We start from the raw sequence: 21,292 nt of genomic DNA on the forward strand, positions 1-21,292 counted from the left end.
TTATTTGTTTGATTCTATAATAACCGGCTCTTTTGCCGTCCGTCAGGAACTGAATTTCAAAATAGATGTAGGCGATACACACCCACTGAACTGATTACCCAAGATCTTCACCTATGGTTGAAGCTCAGTGATTTGATGTATAGGCGCAATGCACGTTGGGATATGATGTTTATGTGATATGAAATCCCAAAACATTAAAAAAAAATGATAGTAATACTACTTTATTCCGAGTGTACTTGCTTTACTCTTTGAAAGTCATCACATAACGGCATTGTAATATACGGTTCGGCTGCATTAAATATTACACATCTGAAGAAGATCTTTGGACAAACTGGAAGAACTGCCACCGAAACTGAATATGTGACGTGGATTATAAATATATCAGCAATTAAACAACATCTTCAATTTCTCTTCACACAATACGTCTTCTTGCAGTATCAATACTAATTTAGCTGATTTTTATATTTGATCCAATTGGTAGATAGGTAGCGGTGCACAGCTGATAGACAGGGACTTGTAGTTTTTAAAGATATTACTGATTTTCTTTGAATTAAAGAATGTAAATACTGAGTTGAGAGAATAGTCAGGGGTTTTGGGTCAAAATGTCAAATAATATCCTGTACAATTATGTGAAAACATGAATAAAACTACACATCTTCAGATGTTATACATACATAAGTGTCCTACACTAATAATAGTGGTTAAAGCACGTTATTGCATTTTTTTGTTGAATATGTTATATTTGATGAAAAAAATATTAAGAGTACATACAAAATAGGGGGAAGGTAGAAGGTCAGCTGAAGAACCAGCACCTTACCGTGGTAGAGAGGTTTGTGTGCCCTGATGAACCTGGGGGCTGTGTTGTCTGGAACCTTGTGTTCCTGGTAGCGTCTCCCATGGCAAATCGATCTCAGGCAAGGGGCCAGACTAAGATTGGTTCAAAAGACCTCATGAAAGACGATACAAGAAGTGAGGATACCCGGCCCGGAGGAAGCCCGGGGTCCCCTTCTGGAGCCAGGCCCAGAAGGAGGACTCGTTGGCGAGCGTCTGGTGGCCGGGCTTGCCACGGAGCCCGGCCGGGCCCAGCCCGAAAAGGCAACGTGGGCAACACCTCCGCTTCTCCGTCCCGCGGGCCCACCACCTACGGGAAACAGCGATGGGGTCGGGTGCGCTGCCAGAAGGGTGGCAGTGAAAGCGGAGGGTCTCGACGGACCAGACCCGGGCGACAGAAGCTGGCTTTGGGGACATGGAACGTCACCTCTCTGGGGGGGAAGGAGCCGGAGCTTGTGCGGGAGGTGGAGCGTTACCAGTTGGATCTGGTTGGGCTCACCTCTACGCACAGCGTCGGCTCTGGAACCTTACTTCTGGATAGGGGTTGGACTCTATTCTTCTCCGGAGTTGCTCAAGGTGTGAGGCGCCGGGCGGGTGTGGGGATACTCACAAGTCCCCGGTTAGGTGCTTCGTTGTTGGAGTTTACCCCAGTGGACGAGAGGGTCGCCTCCCTACGCCTGCGGGTTATGGGGGGGAAAACTCTGACTGTTGTGTGTGCTTATGCACCCAACAGCAGATCAGAGTATACGGCCTTCTTGGAGACCCTGGAAAGAGTCCTGTATGGGGCTCCTGAAGGGGACTCTTTAATCTTGCTGGGAGACTTCAACGCACATGTGGGCAATGATGGAGACACTTGGAGGGGCGTGATTGGGAGGAACGGCCCATCTGATCTGAACCGGAGTGGTGGTTTGTTACTGGACTTCTGTGCTAGTCATGGATTGGCCATAACAAACACCATGTTCGAACATAAGGATGCTCATAAGTGTACGTGGTACCAGAGCACCCTAGGCAGAAGGTCCATGATCGATTTCGTTATCGTATCATCGGACCTGAGGCCGTATGTTTTGGACACTCGGGTAAAGAGAGGGGCGGAGTTGTCAACTGATCACCATCTGGCGGTGAGTTGGGTCGAGTGGCGGGGGAAGCCTCTGGATAGACCTGGTAAGCCCAAACGTGTAGTTCGGGTGAACTGGGAACGTCTGGAGGAGGCCCAAGTTCAGGAGGCCTTCAACTCACACCTCCGGCGGAGCTTTTCGGGCATTCCTGTGGAGGTTGGGGACATTGAACCAGAGTGGTCGGTGTTCAAAGCCTCTATTGCCGAAGCCGCGGCGGGGAGCTGTGGTCTCAAGGTCCTAGGTGCCTCAAGGGGCGGTAACCCTCGAACCTCCTGGTGGACACCGGTGGTCAGGGAAGCCGTCCGACTGAAGAAGGAGGCCTTCAGGGATTTGTTATCCCGGGGGACTCCCGAGGCAGTTGCAAGGTACCGACAGCCTCATCCTTGGCCGAGGCAAAGCAGCGGGTGTGGGAGAAGTTCGGAGAAGACATGGAGAAGGACTTTCGGGCGGCACCAAAGTTGTTCTGGAAAACTGTCCGACACCTCAGGAGGGGGAAGCAGGGAACCATCCAAGCTGTGTACAGTAAGGATGGGACGTTGTTGACCTCAACTGAAGGAGTGTTAGGGCGTTGGAAGGAACACTTTGAGGAACTCCTGAACCCGACAACTCCGCCCTCTATGTTAGAGGCAGAGCTGGAGTATGACGGGGGATCAACACCAATCTCCCGGAGGGAGGTCACTGAGGTCGTCAAACAACTCCACAGTAGCAAAGCCCCGGGGGTGGATGAGATCCGCCCGGAAATGCTGAAGGCTCTGGGTGTTGAGGGACTGTCATGGTTGACACGTCTCATCAACATTGCGTGGAAGTCGGAAACAGTACCGAAGGAGTGGCAGACCGGGGTGGTGGTTCCCCTTTTTAAAAAGGGGGATCAGAGGGTGTGTGCCAATTACAGAGGCATCACACTACTCAGCCTCCCCGGGAAAGTTTACTCTAAGGTACTCGAAAGGAGGGTCAGGCCGATTGTCGAACCTCAGATTGAGGAGGAACAATGCGGATTCCGTCCTGGTCGTGGAACGACGGATCAGCTTTTTACTCTCGCAAGGATCCTGGAGGGGGCCTGGGAGTACGCTTATCCGGTCTACATGTGTTTTGTAGACTTGGAGAAGGCGTATGACCGAGTTCCCAGGGAGTTACCGTGGGAGGTGCTGCGGGAGTATGGGGTGAGGGGGTCTCTACTCAGGGCCATCCAATCTCTGTACTCCCAAAGCGAGAGCTGTGTCCGGGTCCTCTGCAGTAAGTCGGACCCATTTCCGGTGAGGGTTGGCCTCCGCCAGGGCTGCGCTTTGTCACCAATCTTTTTTGTAATATACATGGATCGGATTTCGAGGCGTAGTCATGGGGGAGGGGGTCTGCTGTTCGGTGGACTAAGGATTGCACCACTGCGTTTTGCAGATGATGTGGTTCTAATGGCTTCATCGGTCTGCGAACTTCAGCACTCACTGGATCGGTTCGCAACCGAGTGTGAAGCGGCTGGGATGAGGATCAGCACCTCCAAATCTGAGGCCATGGTTCTCAGCAGGAAACCGATGGACTGTCCACTCCAAGTAGGGAATGAGTCCTTACCCCAAGTGAAGGAGTTCAAGTATTTCGGGGTCTTGTTCTCGAGTGAGGGAACAATGGAGGGTGAGATGAGCCGGAGAATCGGAGCAGCGGGAGCGGTACTGCAGTCGCTTTACCGCACCGTTGTGACGAAAAGGGAGCTGAGCCAGAAGGCAAAGCTCTCTGTCTACCGGGCCATTTTCGTTCCTACCCTCACCTATGGTCATGAAGGATGGGTCATGACCGAAAGAACGAGATCGCGGATACAAGCGGCCGAGATGGGTTTTCTCCGCAGGGTGGCTGGTGTCTCCCTTAGGGATAAGGTGAGAAGTTCGGTCATCAGGGAGGGACTCGGCGTTGAGCCGCTCCTCCTTCGCGTCGAAAGGAGCCAGTTGAGTTGGTTCGGGCACCTAGTTAGGATGCCACCTGGGCGCCTCCCTAGGGAGGTGTTCCAGGCACGTCCAGCTGGGAAGAGACCAAGGGGTAGACCTAGGACCAGGTGGAGGGATTATATATCTTCGCTGGCCTGGGAGCGCCTTGGGATCCCCCAGTCAGAGCTGGTTGATGTCGCCAGGGAAAAGAAAGTTTGGGGCTCTCTGCTGGAACTGCTACCCCCGCGACCCGACCACAGATAAGCGGGAGAAGATGGATGGATGGATGGATGGTAGAAGGTCAATGATAGAAATATAGAATATAAAATATCAAGAAGAACTGTAAGTGATCTCTACAATAAAACAGTTTAGTGCCGGATGTACAAAGATATTAATAGGAGGATGTGCAAAACAGAAAAACTAATTAACCTTTATTTAAACATTAAAGAATACTTTAGGTTAAGGCAGGGGTGTAAAACTCAATTTCATCGCGGGCCACATTCGCATAAAGGTTGCACTCAAAGGGCCGGTTGTAACTATATAAAAAATATAATATATAGATAAAATAATGTATTATATTACATTATCGCCTTTGAATTGGATTATTATCGGATAGGATAATAACTTAGTAATTAACTACGTCTGAAAGCAGAAGTCCAGGGCAAATAATTGCAAGTCTCTTCAGTGAGCATGTCACAGAACGAGATGCATTGTGGGACATGTTGTTTATGGGCAACCTGCTTCTGTAAAGTGGCATGTAACCGTATGATAAACGTAATATATTCTTTGCAAGCTCTTGCGGGGCCACATAAAATGAGGTCGCGGGCCGGATTTGGCCCCTGGGCCTTGAGTTTGAGACCCCTGGGTTAAGGTCTTCTTTTAAATAAGAAAAAAGCTTTGGGGGTATCTACAGATAAATAGTAAGCCTGACAAAGTACTTAACATCTAATATAATGCTTTCCTGCAATGTTAACTATGTTGAAGCACTTATTTTAACTGATCCATCCATCTTCTCTTGCTATTTTAACTGATATTATACATATTAATTATAATCTTATAAGATGTATGTATATAGTATAAGAAATGTGCAGAATATGACAGTTTAATGGTGGAGGTATACACACATTGATAGATCTCTTGTTGAGGAACCTGGAACCCAAGTTTGTCATCATTGCATAACTACACCATAGTTGTGTATATGATATGTCAATAAACCTTTGAAAATCTTGAAATCTTGAAAGGGATGTGCAAAATAGCCATGTTATACAGTCTTTAATTAACTATTAGTAGAGAATAACGAGTAATGAATATGCTTTATAGGGATCTGCATATAAATCTTTAGTCTTTTCAAGCACCAACTATCAAATATCTCTCCTGATTGTTGGCACTTGACAATCACCTTCCCTGAATTTTACTCAGGTGTAACTAAAGTCTGATTTAAGGGTCGTTTATATTTCACATCATTAATCAGAATCTGCAAAGTAACTAAAATAAATGTAGTGGAGTAAAAATACCAGGTTAACCTCTGAATTGTAGTGGAGTATAATTACAAAGTAACAATGAGCTGTCATGTGGGTATATATTAATGCTGCGCATTATGGACTCAAGCGATTTTCACCCATTTATTAATTATATGTTTTACATTTTAAAGTTGGGGTGGACCCATTCGAGTCCAGTTTTGGATAGTCTGCTGTGGTTTCATTCTATTTCATAGAAGTGTTTGACGCTCGGGTAACCTTGGCACACTGCCCCTCAAACATCCAATCACAGAGCTTGAAGATTAATCACAGGGTTTGTCAAGAAAAGGGACTGTAGTCCCAAACGATAGCTGAAGATTATGGGTAGTGTAGTGTCTTCGGCCATCCTAAACTCAGAAAAAACTATTTGTTTCTCAGAATCGAAGGGGGAAAACACAAAAGCATTGTACACAATTTAAACCAATCAATGTTGTGTAATTAACAAGGATAAACTGATGTTTTTTAGTGGATGAGTAGGCTACTGCAGATTACTATGCAAACTTAGAGACCGGAAATACTGTTTTCACCGCAAGCTGTTATTTTCTGTTGATAGTTATTTCATATCACATTAACACCATATCCCAACGTGCATTGCGGCTAAAACACCCAATCACTGAGCTTAAACTATAGTTGAGGATCTTGGGTAATCAGTTCAGTGGGTGTGTATCGCCTACGTCTGTTTCTGGTGACTTTATTTTGAAATTCAGTTCCTGACGGGTGGCAAAAAAGCCCGATATTATAGAATCAAACAAATAAATAAAAACAAGGATAATTGTGTTTTATTGTAACAGTGTGTTATTTAGAAAAGAATAACAAATTAGAAGGAAAAAAAGATTAAAAAAATACAGATTTCGGTATTCTGAGGCTCTGTGGCTCCATTTATTTTCCTCGCGGACGGCAAAGAAAGTCCGACATTATACGATTTAAAATAAAAACAATAATCGTGGCTTGATATTGAGTAAGAAAATGTTTCTCAGCTTCCGGTCTTCCAAGACCCGACGGGACAAAAATACGTGGTGCATCTAATCGGCTACCGGTACTGACCGGTACTGACTTAGTACCGGTTCTCGATACCCATCCCTACTCTTTCCTTATGGGAACCTTGCCAGTATAAACTTTAACCAACAATATGTTTTGCCCCACTGTGACTACACTTCATATCGGTTATTGGGACCCAAAAAGCTTACGCTGTGAGTTTCAGGGTCGGCTTCATCCACAGAAACAAAGAAAAATGAAGAGAGCCTCATTTAAATGTTTCACTTGGTCAATAATTGTCCCTTGATGAGGTGCTTCTGTGTGTAAGTCAAAGATCTACAAAGGCATGAAGAACTAAGAGGACCGGAAAAAACAATATCCTCCACCTGTCATTTCCATTGGCTGGGCTCAGGTCCCATCACAGGAATAGTTAGAGGCGAAGCACACACAATTATACAGAGAGAAAGACAGGGAGGAAGGTCATTTTTATTGGCTTGGCTCATATCCATCACAGGCAAAGTCAATGTGCAGACACATGCACACAAACCCAGCTGTCTCTGTATCTATCTTGGTTCAGTCTCCTTCGGTCTGACATTAAAGTATTGAACAGAGTTTCATCTGGATGACTGTTATACCACACTAAAGGTGAAACATGTACTTCAACGTGTCTATTGTCATGAGCATTGCAACAAAGACATTATCGCTTTGAGGATCATGGCAAATTCTTGATGTAACTCAAAGGGATATAATTAAGTTGGATGTATTCTCTTGTTATTTTGTGTTAATTCAAAAAGCTGTGTTGGTGTATAAATATAAGGATTAACAGACAGGTTCCAACTTGGGTGTAGGCTCCTGTGAAGAGAGAAGTACTGACTTGCTATGTGGCATTGCTCTTAACACAAAATCTCATTAAACAAAGACCAAAGAAAGACAACAGAGAGATGCGTCAGTCTGTGAAGCAACCAGGTTGCAACCTCCAGATGTGAAATAAAAAATGAGGTTTCATAAATGACTTGTGTTGTTTTTGGAGGTATTATTACCTTTAGCAATGTTAAAAAGCAAGTATCGCTGGAATTCCCATAGAGAAATGCAAATTCTGGCTTTTTCCATCAAAGGATTTGATGTGTAAATAAACTACAAAAGAAAGAGGGATGGTGCAGTGAATTGTACTTGTCCTCCAACAAAATGTAACATGCTGTGTCTTGAATCTGAGCTTCAATTCCTCCATTGTGTCTTTAGAAGGGAAAGCCATTACTTTGATTCAGGAAGGAAGGTCTAAAAAGAGAGCATGAATGTATAACTTGCACTAAACCAACTGGTCTCATGCTCCAAGCGTTAAAGTCATTATTCACGCTGGAGCAACATGAAATATAAGCAGCCCTGAAGTCAGCTACCATTATGCAGTGACTAAGACTCTGAACTGCAAATTGTGTTAGATGGTGATATTTTTAAATGAGAGTATCTGCATTTAATGATAGTATAATTTGCCATTTCAGAACTATAAACTAAAATAAAGCACTTGTTTGAGTTAATAACGCTAAATGATGATGATATTGCAAATGGTAAATAATAGTCATCGTGATCATCATTAGGCCAAAACCACACCTAGCTGTAGCAGCCACTTACCAGCCTGGTTGGTGGTGATGTCTATGGAAACATGCTGAGCAGGGTACGGGCTCTTATTGCTGACTCCATTCACAGCCTGTATCTCAAAGCTGTAGAGGGTGTGAGCCAGCAGGTTGCTGATGAACACCCTGGTGTCAGTCAGACCCAGCTGTCGAGGGACGAAGTCCACATTGTCGTCGCAGTGGGAGCAAGAGCGCCGGTCAGCCCGGCACTTCTTGCACACTATGTTGTAGACGACGTCTTCACGGCCGCCCGTCTCCCTGGGAGAATGCCACTCCAGGATTACAGAGGTTTCGTTCACAATGGAGATCACATTCCTTGGGCTTGATGGGACACCTGTAGACAGACAGCCAACAGATGTACACCAATTGAGTGTGTACTTTAACATCTAGAACCAATTCATATCAGAACGGTTGTGATACTTGAAGCACATTGCTTATCAAGAACAATTGTTTCATTAATCTCCTTACTGTTAGGTCAATTCAGTCAATTTACAAACCCGTAATACTATAGTTGTCAAAGACTAAATTGTCTTTTTCTCTATCTTCAGCACAATTGAAATGCTAATTTATTTGAATCACACCGAGAGATCATACAGCGAAACATTTGCGTCTATCAAACATTGGTTATTTAGCAAAATGCAGTGTTGCATGGAGTATTCTTATCCAAGTGTCTCTGGAGATTCACGCTCCCATTTACTCCCTCATAGCATGCAGCTGGAGCAGAAGCTCAAAGACGATATTAAGAAAAAATCAAGAAAATATAAAACTATTGCCTTGCTTGAGTAGCGGTTTGATATTGGGGTGCAAAAAAGTGGCTTGTTCAGCTCCCCCTAATTGAAGCACAATAAGTTTAAAGTTCAAATCTGCTCAAATAGCAGTGTAGAATTTTGCTTCGTTGAGACTTTGTGTCTCTGCAGCTGCTCAGAGGCAGCTCTTTCTTCTCAGATACCAGACACTGCAGAAGCTTGGCAAAGCTCTTAGTCAGTGCTGCTTAGGTTAAGTGAGGCTGCCCTGCAGAGCTGATCTGGTACCAGTGTATCCTCCATAAAGCCTGACCTTTATCATTAAAAGAGGAGTTTAACTGACCTACTTCTAAATCTATGACTACTGTGAAACAAAAAATCCGCTCAGTTCTCCAAAACCTTTTAAGAACTACACAGCTCTCAATCATTCTGTGCTCTCTTCCCTCGTCTCTTTTCACACTTTATAAAAATATGACATAACAAGCAAACATATTGATTTTCAAGCATATTATTTAACAACACTCCCATTTCTCTGAGCTAAGGGCAGACATTTACTTCAGTCAACACAGACACAATTAATCATTGTTGCAGCAGAACCACGTGGGACAGCCCTAGGAAGTTGGGACAAAGCGGCAGTACACACGAGGGGTGAGGGAACGGCACTGGTACTGCTGCAACCTCAGCTCAGCGCTTCAACAACAGAGAGGTCAGTGACAGGAAGGGTGTGACCTCCATAGTGTGATTATTATGGTCTGGCTGAAAGGACAGCTAGTGCTCCAGAATCATGGTCAGATGACACCTAATTTGGTCCTTGGATACTAACAGATGTCCATGGATTGAAAAGACAAAAAAAAAAGGGTGTGTGCCGGTAGGAACAGGTCATATTAGAGAATTGGCAGCATGTTAGCTTCTCCCCTTGGGGAATGCACAATAGACACTTCATATGTTACTCACGCCACTTGTATCCTCTGTGTAATCCATCACACACATGCACTCGACTCCAAAGTTGCTTCGTAGGGAAAATAAATGCACATCTGCTCAAGTGGAAAATGCATGCGACACAAACACACACAGAGGTACTATCTGTTTCTGTGTATTCATGCCTGCACTGTCTGCATCAATGTATTACAGTGATAGAAGACATTTTATGTGTGCCTGGCTGAGGTGTGAACAAGGTGTTACAGCCATGCAGGGATGGCACAAGAAATTAGATGTGACGGCCACTTAACCAGTGATTTGCAGACTGCAGCCTTTGGCTGTTTTAATTGGCCATAGGATTAATCTGTTGGGAATGTTACTTACAGGCACTCAGCATGTGTTCATTTAGCCTTGCCAATCAGATTTAGTTGTGCTCACATACACGTTGCTTTCACTTATGTTTAAAGGAGCAGAACCTCCAAGCAGCTCCAAGGGCTCCATTTTAACTGTGCAATCACAACAGCCAGTGCTAAGTGTCAGGTCATGTGTGCAAGGGCAATGAGGACGGCAAAGTAATGATAAGCGCTTGTATTATACCCTTTTTAGTAGCTGTGTCAATCGCAGAACTTAGACAATAATAGCTATTCAAATGAAGTCAAGATGGTTGTCGAGAAAGCACAGAACAGTAAGGCAGAAATACATGTTGATATGCAAGTAGTGAGCCATATGATTCAAGCTTTTAGGACTGAAATGGCTTAAAGTGAAATGTTTTAAAATGTTGTTACTGCTTTTAGTAACCGTAAATGTACTCAATTAGATTTGCTTGTGTTGACATGCAAGTCCTTTCTTGGGGGAAAACATAGTTTTTACTAAAAGTGTCAAGTAAAAGTCTTTGTAACAATACCCCATAATAATCCACTTTACGTGACAATCTAGAGAAAGTTATTTTAAAAAGAAACGTTGATCATATTAACTGTCATTGAGCTGTAAAGATATTTTGATCTACCATCCTCCTTCCTTTATCACTCTACAGCTGTGTGGGGCATGAACATCCCAAGCAAATGTAAAAGGTACAAGCAAGTACAGCGCTTGAACCCCTCTCTCTGAACAAGAAAAGACCAAAAGAGAGAGATGGATCACTTTTTAATTAAAATGTACTGTAAAAGTGTGAGGAAGCTTAAAGGTGCCAGCTGGGCTTTAAAAGCCTCAGCCCAGTTTTCCCTTTTTGGCTGCTAATATAAAGAGTGTCCCAGTGCCTGAAATAAACACTTCTGCACATTGTTTACTTATCTACCCTTTGAATGGTCTGAGACCGGAGCTTGTCTTCATTCAAACGGCTTGTTTTTATGATGTGAAACAGGTCTCGAGGGATCAACAGAAGGTCCCTGTGTGGAGATACTGATCACAGCCAGAGGAGCTAGGAAAAAATAAAGAAGGGCTGTGTGGGCTGGTGAGACGTGAAATAAAACATGTTATAAGGACTAATATTGTCTGGCTGAGAGACTGAGGGGGTCATTGATAGACTTTTAGTGTTATGATAGCATGCAGTGCAGTTTTGTAGATGTGGGTGCATCCACATGACTTGTCTCAGGACACGCAACATGAATATGGGGAAGCTTCTCGGACTAAAATAATCTCTACTGTAATTCCAATTTTCAATCACTGCACCCAAAGCTTTAGATGCGATCGATAGACATTTGTGTGCATGCTTGTCTGAAATGTTTTCCAAGCAAGCCCAGGGATTAGAGTAGGCCAAACAATTACCTTGACTTATCTCCATTTGCTATTTACTGAGAGGAAACTGGCAAGTCGACGGCTTGGGAGGCACCCTCAACTGACTCCAGAACTGACAATGTAGTTCATGTTCTGCTCGGGTCTTGATAGATTGAGTGGGGAAGTTCATGAGATCTTTCTAGAGGGTTATCAAGAATAACTTTTATCCAAGGACCTTTTCCCTCTCTGTCTGTGTCTGTGTATTCTCTTGTTCAGATTAACCCAGCCAAATATTTTCTTGTTTTGTATCTATATCTACGCCGGGATCCGGAGTCGAGGCTGATCCTCTTGCTGTAGTCCTGTGTCTTGGATCCTCTATCCCGAGTTCTGGATTAAGTCGTGGACGTTCGGGTCGTAGCTGAACCTGTCTCTGCGGTCCTGCCTTGGGTCTCGTCATGCTGCTTCCCTGATGGCTTCCACAGGATTGTAGCTGACATCCTCGTGGATTCATCTTCTTATTACAGACACATGCATTTCCTAACATTCGGTCTATATGCTGTAAAATGTATTATCTCTTTGATTTACACACGGCATCTATTGCACGTCTGTCCGTCCTGGGAGAGGGATCCCTCCTCTGTTGCTCTCCCTGAGGTTTCTCCCATTTTTTCCCCTTAAACTGTGGGGTTTCTCTGGAAGTTTTTCCTTGTACGATGTGAGGGTCTAAAGATAGAGGGTGTCGTTTTTCTCATACTGATATTCTGAACAATCTGTGCTGTTGTATTTTCTGTAAAGTGTCTCTACTGTAGGCTATTTTTATTATATGTACAGCACTTTGGCTCGACCAAAAATCGTTTATAAATGTGCTATATAAATCAAACTTGATTTGATTTGATTTGGAGAAAAAACACTTGGATAATAGAACAGAATATGTATGCTCTTTGACGGCTCCCTCCTCTGTCTCTTTGAAAGCAGAAAAGGGAGAGAGGAGAGACAGTAAATAGGAGAGTAAAGAAGAACAACATCTAAATGGACTCCAGAGGAAAATGGAAAAATAGATAACCCTATCCTTTCAGTCAGGAATTTTGATGGGTTTGTTTGTTTTTACGAGGCGCAGACAGTGTTTGACAGGGCTCAAGGGGGTTTTCAGGGGTCGGGCCAGATATGAGTATTGAGAAAGAGCTGCAAGAATCAGAGCCAATGTGGTATGGATTTGGAATGCAGAAACCCTTCAGAACCATCCTATTTTCCTTCTCTTCCCCTGTGTTTATGTTGATTCAATAACATTCCAAAGAGTTTTCTCATAAATTGGTTGGTGGCTGTCAGTGGTGGTTTGCATATACTGTACAGCTTGTTTTATTAACTTTTTTTTAATCCTGCTTGAATGTGACTCTCTGTGTTACTGTTGGCTGTGTATAACTTCCCTAGACAGCTCTTTTAATCCATCACTTCTTCTACCTTAAACATACAGATACAAATACAGCCAAAAAATGTACTGTCTAACTTTGTCATCAGTCCTTCCCTGCAATCATTTCCTTCCCTCTACCACCATTTCTCACACCAGGATGCTCTATCACCGCATCTCATCTACCCTATGGACCAATCAGCACTGGTTTCCCGACTCCCGTCTGTTACATCTCATCTCGTCATTCTCTTTCTGAGGCTCACACATATTGAAAAAAAACCTGACCCAGCATGCGGGAGCTGGCTGACCTCCCCCAAAACACATGTACATCCATTTTCTTCTCGTACGGGGGTAAGGACCAGGATGCAGTGCAATGCAAACCATTGTCCCAATATGCTGGGTAGCCAAGCTGAGAGGAGTGGCTTTATGCTGTGAGATAGAGCGCCTGGTGTTCCTTTTTCACAGGCATGGCAGGAGTCAGCACAAGACAGAGGATTGAGATGAAGGAGGTATGGGAGGTGGAGAGGAGTTTGAAGTGCATCCAAGGCATAGCATATCCCTGAGGGAAAAGTAGCGGGGGGAGGGTTATAGCATGAAGCCCCCCTGCTGACAGAGCCAGGTGCTGGACAATCCATCAGGAATATAATCAGACTGATCAGGATCACACTTGGACCCGCGCCTCTGATGGTGTCTAGAGGCGTTTAAGCTACAGCTTCTGCCGCTGCATATTGGCCTGATTTAAGCTACTCAAGCAGTGCTCTTATCAGGACTGGCAGTATTAAAGAGATTCTTACTAGGATGATCTCACTGCCTCCCCCTGCTGAGATCTAGGGCACCATGAGCACCAAGCTCAGCTGCTATACTGTATGAGGCAAACGTCAGAGAAGTGTTCTATTGTGCCGTTGGAAAACAAATCTGCCAACGAAATTGAGGAGACATTGAAGTTGGTTTAAGATGTTAATGTTAAAAGGGACGGTCTAAAATGAAAAGTCTCATAACATTTTAAAAGGCATGCATTTTTGATTGTATGGTAGGGCCCCACAGTATTGAAAAAAAGTGACTTTATTTTTCATGGGATATATATATTGCCTGCTTTGGTTGTTGTTATTAAATAGATCAATAATGATTGTGATTTGTGGTTGGCTCTGTGTACAATGCTTGCATGTCCACTTGGCATTTGAGTTATCATTACAAACCATACATATTCTAACCTTAAGGTTGAGATATTGACAGAGTTAAAATTGTACTGAACGTTAGAGGAAAATAGAGTGTGAAACAGAGAAAATAAGGACAGAAATGACAGAGAAGATACAATTGAAGTGGTGTGATTGAAGGCAGAAATAAGTAAAAAAGGCTACAATCAGAAACTGAACACAATCCAGAGGGATCTGATTAAGAAGCTCCACATGTCATATTTGTCAACTCAAAGTTGTTTATGTCCTTTAAAGGTGACCTATCATGCTATATTTGAACAATATATTGTTGGGCCATACCTATATAAAGTATATAAATATAGTTTTTTTTTCAAAATACCAAACAGATCCTGCATTTTAGCCATGCCTCATTTTGCTCTATATGCTCTTTCCAGCCCTGTTTTTGGCTGATTCTGTGAGCTGCAGCTGACCACGCCCCCGAGCAGGAGAGGGGAGTGTGCTTTGAGATCAGCTGCTCGGCTGCAGCGGGGAGAAGAGGGGGACAAAAAGAGATCTCCGTCCTGTGTTTTATTCTTATATATGATTATATAGAGTCATTATTCATTTGTTTTAAAGCTCAATAAATAACAAAGAAGACCTTTGACCGGCACTTTTCTAATTTTGTCCGGAAGATTTAAACTTTAACGGACATGTTGACCGGCGAAAAAAAATCCAACTGAAACTTTGCTGCATGGTCCCCTCGTTCCTTGGAAGAGGCAGAGAGGTGGGTGTTTGTCATCTGCTGGTGGACTAACTGGAGAGAATTACAGCGAGGAAGGGATTGCAATGAATAACAGCAGCAGGAGCAAACGCTTGCCTCGGGGAGGGAGAAAAAGAGCCACAGCGGAGAATAAACAGAAGGGCAACCGTGGCAACCATGCGCGGGAAGTCTTCTTTTCTGCTTTTGTGGCAGACTACAGCGCCACTTACAGGCCTGGTCGTCTCCAGCGCTTTCGAGCGGCAATGGCCGGCGGTGGCCCAACCCCACATTCCCCTGATAGGTGGAGAGTTGGCCATATAGGCGGAGAACCACTTCTGTGACGTAGAAAATAATTCAAATCTGGATCAGTCTGTATCAGATCCGTTGCAGCCCCGTTTTTAGAGATTTGGGTATGGAGGAAAAGAGAGAGGGTTGTGTTTTCTGACACTTGGTGAGTTCCCTGGAACACCGGGGACACATATTCATGTATAAAAGACGTACAAAAGTGCATTTTGCATGATAGGTCACCTTTAAGTAGGATTCAAACCAATTTAGAACTGTTTCCGAAAGTCCCACCCAGTTTTCTAGTCGGTCTAGTAATATGTTGTGGTCAACAGTGTCAAACGCAGCACTGAGATCTAATAATACTAACACTGAAGTTCTGGCACTGTCTGTGTTTAAGTGGATGTCATTGAAGACCTTTACAAGAGCAGTCTCAGTGCTGTGGTTTGGACGAAAGCCTGACTGGAACACATCGAAACAGTTATTTAAATGCAAGAAATTACTCAACTGTTGAAAGACTACTTTTTCAATGATTTTACCTAGAAATGGGAGGTTTGATATGGGCCTGTACTGTAATTGTTCATTACTTAAGTGTCTAGATTATGCTTTTTTAAGAGCGGTTTAATGACTGCAGTGTTCAGGGCCTGTGGAAAAACAACTGAGTGAAGAGACTTGTTTACTATATGAAGTAAATCTGAGGCCATGCAAGGAAAAACATTTTTCAAAAACCCTGTTGGAATAATATCAAGGCAGCAGGAGGAGAATTTCAGAAGTTGTATAATGTCCTCTTGGTTTTTATCATTAATCTGACGGAATTGTGTCATGGTGTTTGAATTGATGTTAAGTGGACACAGAGACAAAACATTTGCTGTACCTGATGCAGAGGCACTGACTGCTTGTCTGATTTTCTGAATTTTGTCAGTGAAGAAGGAGGCAAATTCATTGCATGCCCTGGTGGATAGAAATGTAGAGGCTACTGACACTGGGGGGTTAGTTAGTCTGTCGACGGTAGCGAACAAGGCACGTGCGTTGTTTTTGTTTTTGGCAATGATATCACAGAAGAAAGACTGTCGGGCAAATTTCAATTCCAAATTATAAAGGCCAAGTCTCTCTTTATAGATTTGAAAGTGCACCTGGAGATTTGTTTTTCTCCACCTGCGTTCAGCTTTTCGACACTCTTTTTTCTCTGTTTTTTTCTCTCAAGGAAGAGAGGTAAACAAACTTTTTGGGGTCTAACAGTGCTCTCCTTCTGTGTAACTGTGTGTCAGCAGGGAACGTCAGGAAGGCTTAGCATATTGCTTTTACATCATATTAAGATAACTACAATGCTGTGAGAGGCCTTATTGGATCTCCAGCGGATAATGGCAGGACAGTGTCGAAAGCTTCGCAGCATCTGCCTGAGTAATTAGGACTTCAGGGGATGATAGCAGACATAAAGAAAGAAAGAACAGCAGCAAGAAAAGGAGACAGAGAGAAGGAAATAACTCAGAATTCAACAGACAGAGAGGTAGCTCTCTGGCAGAGTGACAGAGACGTCAATGACGGAAACCTTCAAATGTGATCATTATGAACAGAATTAAAAGCCAACCAGGGTTTTGGATAGACGCCCTTTAAAATGCTACAATATGTGCTAGTTGGATGATAGTGTGAAAGACACAGACAAAGTAAGGTGGGAAAAAATCTCTACACTTTTGTCATTCTGCAAATACAGTGGCTTGTATATATTTATCTTTCTTTTTTCAAATAGATTTACACTGAAATGGACAATGCCCACATGGATTCCTATATAAGGTACTTTTCGTACAAGAATGTAAGAGTGTGACATTGTTGGAGTGTTTATGTCATGTCATGTACAATGTACTCACTCGTGCAGGGTTCATCCGGCTGATCAGCATCACCACGGTAATAACCGTTGCGGCACACACAGATGGTGGCGGCTTCAGCTGTGGAGCGGCTGTTGGGAGGGCATTGTAGACACAGACCTGGACCCTGGGTTGACTTGAAGGTACCCGGCGGGCATGCTGTGAAAACAGAAAAACAATGTCAGAAAATGGGAAAAAAATATGAGAAAAACCATGAACAAAGGATTATGCATGAGTCAGACATCTGGGTCTAATAAATCAGCTAGAATGGTAAGCAGAGATGAAAACAGACTGAGACAAAAAATGCATATTTAATTTGACCAGAAATTTTCCCACACATCCCCTTTAACACTACATATGTTTACCTGTTTCTTTTTTGGTTACTGTATGGAATAAACTAAATAGATTTGCTTGTTTCATTACTGAGCTTTAGAGGTGCTGGTAGGTGGACCTTTTTAGTTGTTTGCCCCTGTTGATGAGAGAACTTATTGCTCAGTGTATTGCGTAATTTTTTACATGAGAGAGGATTGAACTTATCTAATTATTGGCAAAAGTGTTGAACTATTCCTTTTGTTACTGAGTTTACAATCATGAACAATATCCTAATGTATACAATCAGTAGATTCAAAATCCAGAATCCAGTAGAAAGTTGGTCATCAGGTGCTGCTGGATAACGGTGTGCCTGTGGCCAATCGTCAGTAGTTTTTGCAATGTTGTGATGGCCATTGGCCCATATTCAGCCATTTTAGCTTGTTAAATCAATGGCTGAGGCAATCAGTAAGGTAGAACTGTCTGACTGGCGGTCCAGCCTAGCAAAAAGTGATTTCACAAGGTTCTGTCTTTTTTTTCACCTCCAGTGTTTCCCACCAAAAGACCTGCAAAGACCACATGCTAACAACACCAGTAAAAATATAAAAGGCTTAGTGCCAGTTTTACAATATGTATTCTCCCGGTTATTTTAACACAACTGTTTAATAGGATTGATAGTGGCATGAAAATGGTTGCCTAGTGTCCCGTGTTTTATTTTCAATAATGTTTAGATAAAAAAATAAGTTTCCAATCTTTTTGCTAAACTAAGATGAGCTACCTTACTACTGGATACTGTAGCTCAGTAGTATGTTTATGTTCAGATTGTAAGACTTCCACACGAGGCAAAGTCTCTGGTTAGTGGAGGTTGGTTTCTTTAGTTTGAGTCCTAAATTCTAAAGGACATGGAGGCGGACAAAGATTATTTTGGTTGATGCCTTTGTCCAGGCAATAACCTAATCCATTTACCCTCATATCCCAAAAGAATACAAAGCAGTGGGGGTTTCTGCACTTTGTGGAAGCATTTACTGACTATAATAACCATGATAAATGTCTAATATTTTAGCAGGCTTACTGATGGGGGAGGAAGCTGTGGTGCCACTGAACTCCAGAGGGGGAAGGGTTATACATTTAATGGGACAAGCATCGTACAATGCGTCCAGCTGCTACTATTTTCCAGAGTAAAAGATTGTAAAGGCTTGACTGAAGCTGAGGAATTGGATGTAGGGTATACTTGTTTAAAATGTTTAAAACACTTTTTAAGAATGCTTTTAGAAAGTAAAATCACTCTGAGTATGCACAGCAAAGATATATACAAAGAACAAAAATAATTCTGCAGACAATACAATATATTGTCAGGTTTATAAAAAACGACGAGCCATTGGTTAAGCATTTTAGATATTTAGAGAAAAATAAAACAGTAAAAGCAACATTGAATTTGCTCAACGCAAAATAGTTTTATTGTATCTGACTAAAATCCCTTTACATAAATAGTTGCAAGGAGCTTGTTAAAAAACTATTCGACTAAGGAGTTGGTGGCACATCCCCTCACTGCCAAATCAGTGGATGATGTGGCACAGTGCGAAGTGAGAAAATCCCTTAGACCTGTGTATCAACAGGCATTTTAGAATTAATAAAAAAATGCCACGCTTCATACAACATTCACTGTGAGGCTGGCTTTAGGAAGCCAACGTCTACTTTACTATGTTGTAAAAAGGGCAGGTTCCTGCTCTTATGACTCTTCCATTCATACCATTCAGCCAGCTATCTCTGATGGGCTGTTAGTGAAGGATAGAGAGCTGAGGAAAGGGTGAAAAAGAAAGAAGGTGAGAGGGAAATAGGTGGCATCATGCACACACACAACTCAAGCTGCTGCCCCCAACGGCGGCTGCTCTCCTATCTCCTTTGGTGGGGCTGACAGACACCAGAGGCTAACTGACTGACCTCATGTCTAGTCACACAACAGTATCCACACAGCCAGACTATCACATACAAACACACATACATGACCAAACCACAACAACCACAAACAGCTTATAAAACAACCCTAGGAGCTGTGAGGCATATCACAGCTGCAATGTCCAAGGATGTCCCCCTAAAAAACATAGCTTTCCAAACTGTCGATGCATGTATCAGGGAATATAAAGGGCCTATGGTTTATAAGAGAGCCTTATAAAGGTAATAGTGTTTTTACAAGGGAGTGTGGGCCTCTGTTTTAGTGTGTGGGAGAGGGAGTTTTTGACCTCTCTTGACTTGTATAACACAGATTTCATGTGATGTGTGAGGAGAGTACTGAGATCCAACTAATACAAGAACATTGAGAGTCTTAAAAAACCCTCCCTGGCCATACGGTGGAGTACAAACCAGCTGCAGAGCCTTTTTATAAAGTAATAACTTCCGAAGATAGCAGAGATTACAAGATGATAAAACACAGATCAAAAATTCATTTTCAGTAGGAGCGGGGGAGAGAACTTATGTGTCATCATCTTTGCTATATAAAATGCATACATCTGGGTGAAGCGAAGAACCACACGCATGTACACGGCCAACACACGGCCAACACACAAAGACACTCAAAAAAAGATTGCCCTGACTCTGAGGAAAAGGGATCACCATAAGTTGTTCAGTGTGTGTTTAATGGGGTGTGAGGAGTATTTGTGCATTTGGGTTATGCCCCTGGGTTGTGTGTTTACAGACAGACAGCAGTTAGCCAGGACACTCATAAATGGGCAAGAGTGAAGAGAAAACAGGGAGGACTGTGCTGAATCAGCCGTCTGAGATAGCAGCGCTGCAAAAGTGCCTCAAGGCAAACTTGTGAGCTGAAAAATGCCAACACACATATACACAAACATCTTCAAGTACACACTCGCTTAAATAAACACACACACTGAGAAACACTCCCGTATTGGCATCAGTGCAATCCCAACCTCCCAAACTCATTCACTTAAGTGATTTACAGAGAGACACATGTAGCCACTGCTGACCCCATTAAATGAAATGGCGCACCCACATGTTCTGCTACTTGACTAGCATATGTCCTACAGAACCTGGTGTAATTTAATGCCTCTCCTTGGTCAACTGAAGATGCCGCGATCAGCATTTCAGGAGGGGAGATAAGTGACAGCCAGGGTAAAACAAACAGGCAGCGACACACATTCACAACAACAGCTCACACTCAGCACAAGATAAATGTCCTTCTAGATTATAACTCCTACCTTGGAGCTGAGGCTCTTTCTCTAATTGACCCATAATATGTGCATGAATCCTAGCATTAAACTCATTAATTAGCTGCTCACGGATCTGCCTCACAGAGCGAGAGGGAGGAAGGAACAGAAATGGGCTAAGAGACGGAGAGAGAGAGAAAGTGATGCGAACAATGTTAGCAAACCCTCTGAGGTATCGTAAGGGCGGGCAGCGGTGGGCTGAGCAGCGATATGCTTCATCAAATTTGGAACTGAGCCCAAAGTATTTTCTCTTGATTTGTGAATATTTAGATTGGAGGAGGCCAGGAGTTCTTGTCCCGCAGAATGAAGAAAGCACATAGACCCATGACTCATCAAATGTGTTGGTTTTTCAGGGACAGGAGGGGATAGAACATTGGATCAACAAGCAATTACTCTTCCCAGTGGGAGAATAACCCACAGCTGAACTGGCTGCATGAAAAAATCAAAACATTCTTTCGTTTCAAGTGGTCTCTACAGGATTCTCTGTGTTGTTCTCTCCCTCTTTCCTTCTCACTTCATTCTCCACCTTTACATCTTTTTGTGTCTGTCCCACTGGTAATTAATTGCTCCCTCTCTTCTCCCACCTTTCCTCCCCTTGTTGCTTTCTTGTCTTGATTGACAGGTTTGAATCCTTGTTAAGGTTGACTGTCTTTCCCTTTTTCTCTCCTTCTGTCTCTAGCTCTCTCCACAGTGAGTTGACGGAGGTATGGCAGCTGCGGATCGCTGCTCGCTACTCATCAAAGTCTAACTGAGATGACCTCATGTCACAGCAAACCTGACCGGCAGGGATGAGATGATCATCGTCATTTTCACAGCAGGTACTCTTCCTCTTTCGATAATGACAACAATCTGAATCTGTAAGCTCATAAACAAGCATGTGGACACACTTTGTATACCAGAACTTTCCAAATTTCAAGTTAATTTACAGACACTCAGATTTTCTTTCCACACAACAGTGACGTATTGATTGGCC

General features: G+C 43.2%; 1 protein-coding gene across 3 annotated transcripts in view; it reads right to left on the minus strand.

Moving 5' to 3' along the window:
- Positions 1–21,292, minus strand: part of LOC117552565 (ephrin type-B receptor 1-B) — a 170,548-nt gene that overhangs the window by 64,626 nt on the left and 84,630 nt on the right. For 2 of the 3 annotated variants that reach the window (XM_034226141.1, XM_034226140.1), the window contains exons 4-5: positions 16,793–16,948; positions 7,975–8,310 (exon numbers count right to left, since the gene is read on the minus strand). In XM_034226141.1, the coding sequence (XP_034082032.1) occupies positions 7,975–8,310; positions 16,793–16,948 (492 nt within the window). The remainder of the gene's footprint in view (positions 1–7,974; positions 8,311–16,792; positions 16,949–21,292) is intronic. The other variant, XM_034226142.1, reaches the window with a different exon arrangement.

The sequence above is a fragment of the Gymnodraco acuticeps genome, unplaced genomic scaffold (assembly GCF_902827175.1).
Source record: "Gymnodraco acuticeps unplaced genomic scaffold, fGymAcu1.1, whole genome shotgun sequence".
Lineage (NCBI taxonomy): Eukaryota > Metazoa > Chordata > Actinopteri > Perciformes > Bathydraconidae > Gymnodraco > Gymnodraco acuticeps.